The sequence below is a fragment of the Charadrius vociferus genome, unplaced genomic scaffold (genome assembly GCF_000708025.1).
Source record: "Charadrius vociferus isolate BGI_N301 unplaced genomic scaffold, ASM70802v2 scaffold291, whole genome shotgun sequence".
Lineage (NCBI taxonomy): Eukaryota > Metazoa > Chordata > Aves > Charadriiformes > Charadriidae > Charadrius > Charadrius vociferus.
Genome location: NW_009646958.1, coordinates 1,164,648 through 1,176,023, shown reverse-complemented (window position 1 = coordinate 1,176,023; position 11,376 = coordinate 1,164,648). Strand labels below are relative to the sequence as shown.

Genomic DNA, 11,376 nt, shown 5'->3' with positions numbered 1-11,376 from the left:
GCGGGAGCGTTTGGGCGGCCGGAGCCGGGAGGAGCTGGAGGCGCTGACGGCGGGGCCCGGCGGGGGGGACGGCCCCGGGGGAGGCAGCACCCCGCTGCTGATCGCCGCCCGGCACGGGCACCTGGAGGTGGTGGAGTACCTGCTGGATCACTGCGGCGCCCGCGTGGAGGAGGGAGGTTCGGTCAACTTCGATGGGGAGACCATCGAGGGGGCCCCGCCGCTCTGGGCGGCTTCCGCTGCCGGGCACCTGGGGGTGGTGCGCAGCCTCCTGGATCACGGCGCCTCGGTGAACCAGACCACGCTGACCAACTCCACGCCGCTGCGGGCAGCTTGCTTTGATGGGCACCTGGAGATCGTGCGCTACCTAGTCGGGGAGCGCGGGGCTGACCTGGAAGTAGCCAACCGGCACGGACACACTTGCTTGATGATTTCTTGCTACAAAGGGCACCGGGAAATTGCACGTTACTTGCTAGAGAAAGGCGCCGATGTCAACCGCCGGAGCGTGAAGGGGAATACAGCCCTGCATGACTGCGCCGAGTCCGGCAGCCTGGAGATCCTGCAGCTACTGCTCCGTTCCAAAGCCCGCATGGAGAAAGACGGCTATGGCATGACTCCTCTGCTAGCTGCCAGCGTTACCGGTCACACCAACATTGTGGAGTACCTCATCCAAGGAGGGCTGCAGCAGGAGGAGGAGGTTGCAGGGAGCCAAAATGGGACCTGTGCGTCAGGTGGGAGCCATCAGAGGTGCTGCAGCGCTGGCAAGGAAACTCCTCAGGGCTGTGACGAAGAGGAGTGTGAGAGATGTTGTGCCTCAGCTTCCAGTCAGGATGAGCAGCAGGTCCCTAACGTGTTCTGCACTCGAGAGGCTGCTGTGGAAGCGCTGGAGTTGCTGGGTGCTACGTTTGTGGATAAGAAACGTGACCTTTTGGGAGCCCACAAGTACTGGCGAAGGGCGATGGAGCTTCGGTGTGAGGGTGGGCAATACCTGCCTAAACCTGAGCCCCGGCAGCTGGTGTTGGCCTACGACTATTCCCGGGAAGTGAGTTCGCTGGAGGAACTGGAAGCTTTGATTACTGATCCAGATGAGATGCGCATGCAGGCGCTGCTGATTAGAGAGCGCATCTTGGGTCCTTCCCACCCAGACACTTCCTATTACATCCGTTACCGAGGGGCAGTCTATGCTGACTCCGGCAACTTCGAACGCTGCATTAACCTGTGGAAGTACGCACTGGACATGCAGCAAGGCAACCTGGAGCCTCTCAGCCCGATGACTGCCAGCAGTTTCCTTTCCTTTGCTGAGCTTTTCTCTTACGTGCTTCAGGACCGCTCCAAAGGCACTTTAGCTACCCACTTGGGCTTCTCTGACCTGATGGGAGTGCTGAGCAAAGGGGTCCGGGAGGTGGAGAGGGCGCTCGTGCATGGCAAGGACCCTGTGGTTGACTCGGCGCAGTTCACCAAGACACTGGCCATTATCCTCCACCTGGTCTTCTTGCTGGAGAAAGTGGAGTGCACCCCGGAGCAGGAGCACCAGAAGCGCCAGACTATCTACCGCCTGCTAAAGTGCAGCCCCCGGGCCAAGAATGGCTTCACTCCTTTGCATATGGCTGTGGACAAAGATACCACAACAGTGGGACGTTATCCCGTGGGCAAGTTCCCATCGCTGCACGTTGTGAACTTGCTTCTGGAGTGTGGGGCTGACCCAGATAGCCGTGACTATGACAACAACACCCCGCTGCATGTTGCTGCCCGCAACAACTGCCCGCTGATCATGAGTGCCCTGATGGAGGCTGGAGCCCACATGGACGCCACCAATGCCTTCAAGCAGACCGCTTATGAGCTGCTGGATGAGAAGCTGCTCACCAAGAGCATGATGCAGCCCTTCAATTACATCACCCTCCAGTGCCTTGCTGCTCGCGCCCTGGATAAGCACAAGATTCCCTACAAGGGTTTCATCCCCGAGGAGCTGGAAGCCTTCATTGAACTGCACTAGGGTGGGAGAGCTGAAGTCCTCAGCCTTTCCCATCACCTGTCTCACCCCGCAGAGGCAGTGCAGCCTGAGATCTCAGGCCGTCCTTGCCGAGGTGCCGAAGGCTGTCGCTGAGCTGAGATGGGCTGCGAGCTTTGTCCTCATCTGTCACCATCAAGCTGGTGTGCGCAGGGCTAGGGGAGGAGGAGGCTCGAGAGCTCAAGGCTGTCCCTCATTGTTGTCATCTTCAGGTACCAGATATCTCCAGAGCACTGTATCCAGAGAAGGCCACAGCCCCTGCCCTTTCCATGCCAACCGCCTTGTCCTGAGAAGGAAGGAAAATGGAGATTCCCTGGGACTTGCTGCCTCTCCCATTAGTGCTGGATTAACTCAGCGTTAAGCTTTGGAGCAGCTACGCATCACACCCGTGCTCTAGCCCTTCCCATCCCAAATACCGAACAGATAGGAATGCAAGTGAGGAATAAAATACCTTCCAACTAATGCTTTCCCCACCCCCTTCTCAGATTTGGTTCAGTACGAGTCGAACAGCCGAGTGGCTTGTGCTCTGCTGAGGTAGTTGCCTTGCGTGGCAGTAGGGCTGGGTATGCCGAGGACGGTTTTTTCTCCCTTGGTTGGCCAAGTAGCGAGCGGTGTTAAAGGCCTGAGATTTCAATGATTGTGCATAAAGCTGGGTTATTTTTTCTCTTTTAGAGCCAGGCCCTATCTATGCTGCAAGACTTCTTCAATCCTGTAAGATGTAGTAAGGTCAGTTCTGGTTATATAGTTTCATCAATAGATGTTGGGTTTTATGAATGGGGAGGAAAAACTGCTACCTTAAAAACAAAATAGTAATGTGGCATCCAGGCCCTTAGCTTGCCCATTCCACACACTTTCAGTCCCTTCCCCGTGCTGAGGTCCTTTAGCTCCAGGGGTCAGCAGGGATAGAGCTGTACAGGGTGGATATGGCCAGTTTTGGAGCCAAACCGGTGCACTCTGGTCCATCTTCAAGGATGTGCTCTCACAAGCCCGCTAGGAGGGGAGGTACTTGTAGTGTGGGTGGTGCTGGGGGGTTATTAAAGCAAGTGAGCGTTGGTGGCCTGTTTGCATGAGGGTGGTCTGAAGGAAGAAGCAAGAAAGAAATGAAAGTTAAAGGTGCCTTCTTGTTCTTCTGAGGTTTATTAGTATCAACCGATTGGGCTCTTAATTATCTCATTCTGAAAACCTACGTGGAGTGGGTCGTTAGCATCTGGTTTTGGCTTTTGGTTCTTTCTGCAACTTCACTGAGGATGGTGCTACTTCAAAGATTGAATTTGAAATCTCATTTGTCTCCTCTTTGGGCAAGCTCCTTTCTTTAATTAGGATCTGCACACAACTTGGTGTTTTCTTTAAATCTGTAGTCTCAGGGTAGGTATTTGCCTCCGTTAGCAGAACCCCCCTTGGTGGTAAACAGTCAGTGTTGGTAAATACGATGCTGTTCCAGCAGTTTATCTTCTTGCAGCGGGAGTGGCTGGGCTTTGGCAGCCTGTGGCTCATTTCTTGGCCCCAGGCAGAGTGGAAAGCGCAGTTGGGGGTGAAGCAGCTGCCTCTGAGCTTTGGGAAAGGTCAAGACTGGGAGAGCAGAACCCTGATAAACAACCATGCACTGTATGCTACTGAAGCTTCTCTACTTGTATTTATAAGCCAGCGTATCCGTATGCCTCAATAATCCAATGCTCTCTGCCCCTTAAAGATATTGTAGATCTGCCATTACATTTTTGCAGTGTTAACTATAACATTTATTTATAAAGCAAGGAGGTTTAACTTTTATCGATATGTAAAGTGCAGAGTTAGTTTAGCTACGTTCTATTATTTTTTTTTTTTCTTTTGGCTGAAACCCGAACTAAACTGCAGGAATGGAATTTGTTAATTTGTGAGCTGATGAGTGCTCTTAACTTTAAATAATAAAACAAAAAATGGCTGCTAGAATGCAAGTGCCTTGGACTTCTTGCTGGTAAGCCTCTCTTTTCAGCTTGTTCCCTAGGGATGGTACACGTGTGGGTACGGAAGTACTGGGCGTTTGCAACCAACAGATGGGATTGTTTCATTTCATCTGGATTTCCTTCTGGGAAAAGCTAATCTGCACTGCAATTGCAAACATTTCCCCTGAAAAAGGGTAACACTGACACTGAAATTACACCTCTCTTTATATGCTTTGCCCTGTATCTTTTGATGTAAATTAAACAGTGTGAAAGGATGCTACTCGGTATAATACTCGGGTATTATCTGCCTTATGTATGGTTGGGACTGGGCACAGCCAGCGGAAAGAGGGACACAGTGGGGCTATCATCAATTTATGTTTTTCAACCCCAGAGCTGTGAGTGGGAGGTCAAAAAGCAGGCAGGGGAATTAAAGGTACTGGAGTTAGTTCCACACAAGAGTTTGGATTTCCAAAACTGCTCGGCCTTCCCCGGGGGGATGGGAGCAGATGGCTAAAATACTTGAATGTTTGTCCCTTTGTTGATTGTTCCGTCCTCAAAAATAACTCCTGATGGTTCGATCAGTGTTGCTGCCCTCGTGCTAGACATCACATTTAAGCGATGCCTGCAGTTCTGTGGGACGTGCTTCTCCCGTTGAAACAGGACTGCTGTGCTATAGGTGGTCTTCAGGTGCGTAGGAGAGACGCTGCCACCGCAGGTAGGAGGAACCGCATAGCCTCAGGGCTGAGGCAGCGGCTGATCCTGGACCGTGGTGCTCTCTGCCCCCGATCCCAAAGCTGCTGGGAGGAGGGAGATGAGAAGGGACTTGTTCCACAGCTGGGGTGGGGAAGCAGCTCTGGAGCTGGGATCTTGTGATGGAGTAACTGGGGGATCCAGTCAGGGACAAAAGCCTCGAGGAAGAGAATGCTTTGTGTGATAGAAAAGGGCTTTAATATTTTTTTTTTAATATATATAATAATCTGTGATAACATAGTAAGGACCCAGCAATTAAATTTTGATAGTAATTACTGGGTGGCAGAAATCACTCCATGAATTTAGGGGTAATTACAATGAACAGTCCTTATTTATTGTAGGTGTGGTCCGGGCCAGCTCCAGTATGTGGGGCAAAACAAGGAGTTGTGGGGAGCAGTGAAATGTTTCAGTGATGATTTCGTTATCTGAGTAATTAATTACCTTGGACAGAGAGTGGAAGTGCTTTTTTTTTCACTGGGGTGGCTACAGACCCTCCTGGAGCACAGTGCTCTCCAGGAGCCCTCCTGTGCACTGCCACCAGCAGAATGTCTGTCTTCTGTTCCTTTCTTAAAACCTCAGATGTGCTTTTCTCTCCTTAATACTGGTAATTTGCCCTCTTGACAATAAAGCTTCCCATGCAGGTTTCTTTAGAAATGCAAAAGTGGTGAGGAATTCACTGGGTCATTCCTGGAGCTGGTTGCTGATGCCCTTCTATGGACATTTTTGGAGCCTCCTAATGCCGTAAGATCAGTGTTTACAAAGAACGTGGCCTACAGCATAAAAGTAGGGATGCCGCGTCAGAATTTCTCAGGTTCCCAGAGAAACTGGGGAAGAACGAGAGGGTCACAGGTGAAAACAAGGCCCTGGTGGCAAAGCTTCCTTTCCAGGGGGAGCGACGGCAAAGAGGGCCCTGAAAAACATGGGAAGAGTGAACCTGCTGCTGCGATTAAAACAGAGCTGTGGCTCTCGGAAGGAACTTGCTCCCAGTAACCTTTGAGCCTCTCGGCCCTCCACACGCCGTAAGCTTAAAAAAAAAACCCCTCCAACCCTACAGTCTGCGGCCGTATCTTTCCCTCTCCCTTTCTCCGGTCCAAGCAAACCCGATGTGGCTGTGTTAAAGTTGTTTACAAGCTAGAGCGGCTTCCAGTTGACCAGGTTTGCATGACGTTTATTTATAGAAAGCAGAAGAGCTGGGGAAGGAGTGATGTATATGTTTTCTGCCGAGGGGAGGGACTGTCCTGGTGGCTGCGCAGCAACTGCAACGTCACCGGAATTGCGGTAACACAACACCTATTGGAACAAAGGTGATGTAGAGCGGAGAAAGTAGGGAAATAGAAGGAATCCAAGCACTTGGAGGGTTCCAGCAGACTCTATAAAGGGTAAATGAGTTAATCCATTGTCACTGGGTCCTTCGAAGTTAAAAGCCAAACTGTTTCAGAGCTGGAAGCCAACACCTGAGGACAGCTTTTAAACAGCAGTGCTTTTATATGGTTCTTGTTCTGCTCAGGACAGAAGGCTTTGAGTTGTCTGAGCCTGGTGTTCTCAGCCAAGGAGGTCCAGGAGGAGCTCAGCCTCCTTGAGGTGGAGGGGAGGGAGGCAGAGAGACCTATGGACAGATCTGTGAGAAAGGACCTGTGGCCTTTTAAGAGGCAATTCTGTGGGATTTAAGTCTGACACTGACACAACTGCTCTGTTGCACTTAAGAGTAGGGACACATCAGCTCTCGGCTCCTCATCTGGTGGTGCCCAGGAGCTCCAGAGCTTGCACTGAAGTTCAGTCAGTGCTCAGGCTCTCCAGCATCATCCTGCAGACATCCTCGGCCCCTTCTGAGCGGCATAAGCTGCTCAAAAATAATAAAAAAAAAAAAAACAGCAGTTGCAGCTTTCAGCAGAGGGCAGGTGGGGACTGTCCTGTATACTGTTCCCTGCCGTCCTCTGAGGAGCAGGGCTGCGGAGAGACCCCCCCACTGCTGTTCTCCGTGCTGGGGATTCGCGTCTCAGCAGTGAGCTTTGGTTAGTAGGCTGGTACTTGTTTGGGAAGGTGTGCTCTGTGTGGAACGAGCTGGAGGTAGGCTGAGCCAGAGAGGAAGAGTGAGAATTGGACAGTCTTTAGCCCAGTGGTCAGAGTGGTCCCTGAGAGGAGATTAATGTCAGCTGAACACTCTTTGAGGACTTATTAATGACTTTGTTATGCGGGTGTTGGGTTAAGGCTCGGATGGTTCTTGGACGAAGGCTGTAATCCAGAATTAGGTCCTGTGAGGGCTCAGTTTGAGTAGTCCCAGGTCCAGGATGGCGTGTAGGAGTCCTGCGCTTTGGCTGCCAGGCCGTGCTGGCTCCTCTCCATTTGAAACGTGCTGGGACAGCTGTTCCGATGACACGAGCGCATGCACATCTGCAGAAATACCCCAGACGGGGTCACCTCCCCTGTATCAATCACACTGGTCCTTGAGGTCCACCTTGATGAGGACTTGGCAGCTCTTGGGTGAGGAGAAGGAGCCCCACCGCGGGGTGATGTGACTGGGGAGCCCAGTGCTGTTGACTGGGCTGTGGTCCACAGAGGGAGCCATCCCATTTCTGGTCGTCCAGTGGCTTTGGGCTGACCTCTGCTGACAGAGCATGCAAACGGCCGTGGCAGAAACCGTCGTGGAGTCTGGGGCTTTGCTTCCGCTGCCCTCCTTGCGCTGAAAGCTCAGTAGATAGCTGCCCGGTGTAGCCCTCACCCAGGGCCTGCGCACCACCTCCCCGTTCCTGGCCTTCCTCCACCCCTTCTGTAACGCTCTGCTTTTCCATCAGACTTTTTCCTCAAAGGCAGTAACACAACCGGGTGGGGTGATCTCCGCAGGGAACAGTTCTCTCGCAGCCGGGCTAACGGGGCCCCGGTCCCACCTCTGGCCGGTTCCAAGCAGGTAAGAACGGAGGAGCGAACACTCTGCTTTTGCCTCCTCAGACTTTCTCTGTGCTTCCCCCCTCATTCCACTTTCATTAAGTATTTTTTTCCCCCAAGCGCAGCTTTACTGTAAAGGTTCTTGTTGAGCCTTGACTCTGGTGTGCGGTCTCAGTTCGTTAACAGATGTTTCTTAAATACAAAAATACTTCAAGCCACACCTCCAGGGACACGTGGGAATTTTGTCTGTCACAAACACAAAACTTATCTCTCTGTAGTTTCAGAGGGGAACTGGGAAAAGTGCTCTCTTGATGCCTCAGCCCAGACGCCCGCAGCCTCTCCGAAAGCTCTGCAGCCGCTTTCCAGAACCTTCCTGGGTCTGATGCGAGAGGCTTGGGGGAAATGGCGCTGCTGGTGCGGCACCGTGTGCGCAGCGTGAGCATGGGCGTGAAAGCCCAAGCGAAGAAGACTGCTGGAAGACTGCACCTTGACAGGGGGCCACAGCAGCTCCCCAAAGCGTCCCCTCAAGATTTTCCCTCAAATGGTTGGGTCAGCAGCAGCAGCTGAAACAGAAATGCGGTGTGCCACCTCCTGGCCCCTTCCACCCCAAAGGTACAGACAGAACAGTTCTCTCGATCCCCCCCGACTGCCCCTCTTCTAATTCTAGAGGAAAGAGCCAGAGAAACACAAATAAATTAATTAAAATTTATTTATAAAACCTTCCGGTAGTCTCAGAAAATCAGGAAAAGAGTTTTCTCATTTACTTGAAAATAAGCACAAGTGAAAGAGTCTCCGGAGATTGCAACCTCTTTTGTCCAACAAAAAAAGAAGGTAATTGTCTCCTGTGCTCCAAGAAAGTAGCACCTTTTACCCACAGTGAAGGAAGAATAGTCCCAGTCCCAGCGGAATCCCTGTAACGGGTTTGAAACCAAGTGTGAGTGTCCGGCCTTGGCTGACCTGCTGCATCTCCGGTCAAGCTTTCTACCTGGTTTCTTCCTTGCTGTCCTGTGGACCTGGTGTGGCAGTTTCTACCTGCATCGTGTTGTGGTTCCCAATCTGAACCATTCGAGCATGTTGAATGATGAGGTGCGGGATCCCTTGTGGACCTGGCATCACGTTGTAGTGGCCTGATGGGAGATGAAGTGGTTGGAAAGGAAGGGGACCCATCTGAGTAGGCATGGGGTGACCGGCGGGGGGGGGAGGGTTTGCAGCAGGAGGGACAGCCGAAGCGGGGGGACACCGCTGTGGGGGTGATTGCTCCAGCAGCTGCGGCCGTGGTGCTGATGGAGGCGCCTGGGGAAGGGAGCCAAGGTTCAGAGCAGCCAAGTTGTGCAGTGTTTGATACCGTTCCTGATACTGCTGTAGCTTCTTTCTCTGCATCATGTCCCACGTGGCTTTCCTCTCATTGATCCTGCTGGTGGTAAAGGTGTTCTGCACTGTCCTGGAGAAGCCAGGAGAGTTCTCATCCAAGGGCATGAGCCCACAGAGCGTGCTGGGAATCTGACTCCGCTCCAGGGGGTTCTCCTTGGGTACAAAAGGGATGACTGAGTCACGCTTGGATGGTTTCAGGATGGACTCCATCAGGGCAGTGTTTGTCTGAAACATACACAGGTTTCCTGGGAAGTTCTTGGTCAGCAGAAGGATGATGAAAGCAGAGTTCTCCATAGCATCCTGGAAGCAAGTGAGGTGGCTGCGTCCAGCAATGAAGAAGTCCTCACAGAGGGTGGCACCGTTGGGAACCCCCATGTTCTCCAGCAGGTTCTTGACCCGATGGGCAACAATCTCATCTTCACTAGCGTGCAGGACAACAAAGGTGAAGAACTTTAGCTCTCTACCATCTAACTCTGATGTGGGCACTGCTTCTACACTTTGGAGAGGAGGCAGCCAGGCTGGAGAGGGGGATGAGGGGAGGGGAGGGGCATAAGATAAGTTGGAAGCAGCTCCCAGAAAATGAGGGGGAAGGGTTGAGGAGAAGGAACAGCTAGGAGGAGGAAGGGGACAGGCTGAAATGGAAGCAGATGCAGAGTTAGAAGTGCCTTCTGGAACACAGGAGTCCTCCGTGGACTTATGGGCAGAACCAGTATCCCCTGTAGCTCTTGAGTCAGGAAGACCTGTAGATAAGTGCTTTTCGTCTTGCTTTTTGGCTGTGCTTTCTTCTGGTGCATGAGGTTCTGCTGCCACTGTGCTGGAAACATCACTACTTTGGACAGGTTGGTTCAGAGCACCCAGTGTGGGCGGCTGCGTTTCGGGAATAGGGAGAGTTGGATGACGTGAACTGAGCGGCAGAACCTTCTCCAGCTGGGAGACTTGGGCACCTGTGTCCTGCCAGGGATGGGAATTGGTTCTGCTGGCCCAGCTTGTTTCCTGGGGGCCGTGGCTCTGTCCGTCTCCATCGGGCTGTCCAGCACCGCTGGCACTCCCTTCGCTCAGCCCGCTGGGCTGGGGGACACCCTGGTGGGAAGACGGCTGGGTGCGAAAAACAACCGTTGGCGACGCGCTGATCTCAAAGCGACTGGGGAAAGAGGGGGTGCCCGTGGAGCGCAGGGTCTGTGGGCCTGAAAGGTCCGAGTTGCCTCCAATCTGCACGGGGGAACTTCTCACCACGTAGTTTGGGCTGGGCACCTGGAGAAATCCAGCGCCCGCATCAGATCTCAGCGTCTGAAATTTGTTGCCTGGGCCCGTGTTGGCAGCAGAGCTGTGGTTTTCCTGGTCCTGGGGTGGGATGCTGTTGAGTGTGGCCCCCTGAGTTTCCTTGCTGGCGTTGCGGGCTTTGGTGGCAGCCCGGCAGGCTTTGTCCGTGGCCTCATGACTGCACGGTTTTTCCTTCGCCAACAGGGAGTAGATCTGTGCCAGAAGCGCCATGGCACCCGCATCCAGCTGGGGAGGCTGCAAATCCCCCCTGTCTTCCTGCGCTCCTGCAGCGCCCAGTTTGGTCTGGTGGATGTACTGGGCTGCCCGGTTATCTCCCAAGGCATCCAGACAGATTCTTGCGTCCCCTTCTCGCCCCAGGGTAAGCAGGATCATGGCTTGCAGTAATTTGCTGCTGGGCCCAAATACCAAGTGCTTCAGTTTATGTTTGAGGCTGAGGAGTCTGTCTTGTGGGATCTGGGATAGAATATTAAAAACGTCCTCAAAGCTTGGCTGGAGCTTGGCGTTCTGTGCCATCTCATCAGCTGGTGGCCCAGACGATGGACTGGAGCAGCACAGATGGAAAAAGCATATTACAGCACTGGGAGCGGAGGTGCGTTCCCCTGCAGTGCTGTGTGACGCCCCGGTCGCGCTTCACGTACCGCACGAGCGATGGCTCTTTGCTGCTCAGGGGCTCATCTCGGAACCGGGATCTCTCTGTCCTGAGGAACCGGCCAGATGGACCTGCGAGAAGAACACAGGGCAACGGTCAGAAATAGCGCTGTGGGGAGCTGAGGGGTCCTCGCAAGGCTCACCGAGCTCCCTCGCTCTCCCTCGCAGCTCTCGAGTATTTTTGCCTCTATTCAGTGCTGGCGGCTCTGCCAGTGCTCCGTGCATTATTCCAACTCTTCTTAAGCGAAGATCAAGTTCTTTGTATTCATTTCACATTCGTTACAACCAGAATGGCTGAACTAATAACGTATTTAGGTAAATCCAAGTGTCGGTCTCCTCCAGGCGGTTGGTTCCAGGGGCCTCGCAGGCTCCTTGCGACGGGCGGTGGAGGAGTAAAGCACGCTCGGAGGAGGCCCTTTCGAATTGCTCATGCCGGGAGGGTGGATAACCCACCGGCACCCTCTGTCAGGCTGCCTCACGTCATCGTGGATGTTTTATCTGCGTCCACACGTAATCCCT

At 53.1% G+C, this 11,376-nt stretch overlaps 2 protein-coding genes across 2 annotated transcripts in view; one reads left to right on the top strand and one right to left on the bottom strand.

Moving 5' to 3' along the window:
• Positions 1-2,440, top strand: part of FEM1A (fem-1 homolog a (C. elegans)) — a 24,072-nt gene extending 21,632 nt beyond the window's left edge. The window contains exon 2 of the mRNA XM_009895205.1: positions 8-2,440. Within this exon, the coding sequence (XP_009893507.1) occupies positions 8-1,990 (1,983 nt within the window). The 3' untranslated portion in view covers positions 1,991-2,440. The remainder of the gene's footprint in view (positions 1-7) is intronic.
• A 6,098-nt stretch (positions 2,441-8,538) lies between these two features.
• On the bottom strand, positions 8,539-10,722 carry TICAM1 (toll-like receptor adaptor molecule 1). The gene has a single exon (XM_009895184.1). The coding sequence runs from the start codon at positions 10,720-10,722 to the stop codon at positions 8,539-8,541; it is 2,184 nt and encodes a 727-aa protein (XP_009893486.1).
• Positions 10,723-11,376: the final 654 nt, after the last annotated feature.

Excerpts from the sequence above, each read along its gene's own strand:
- TICAM1 (XM_009895184.1), bottom strand. The coding sequence starts at position 10,722 with ATGGCACAGAACGCCAAGCTCCAGCCAAGCTTTGAGGACGTTTTTAAT.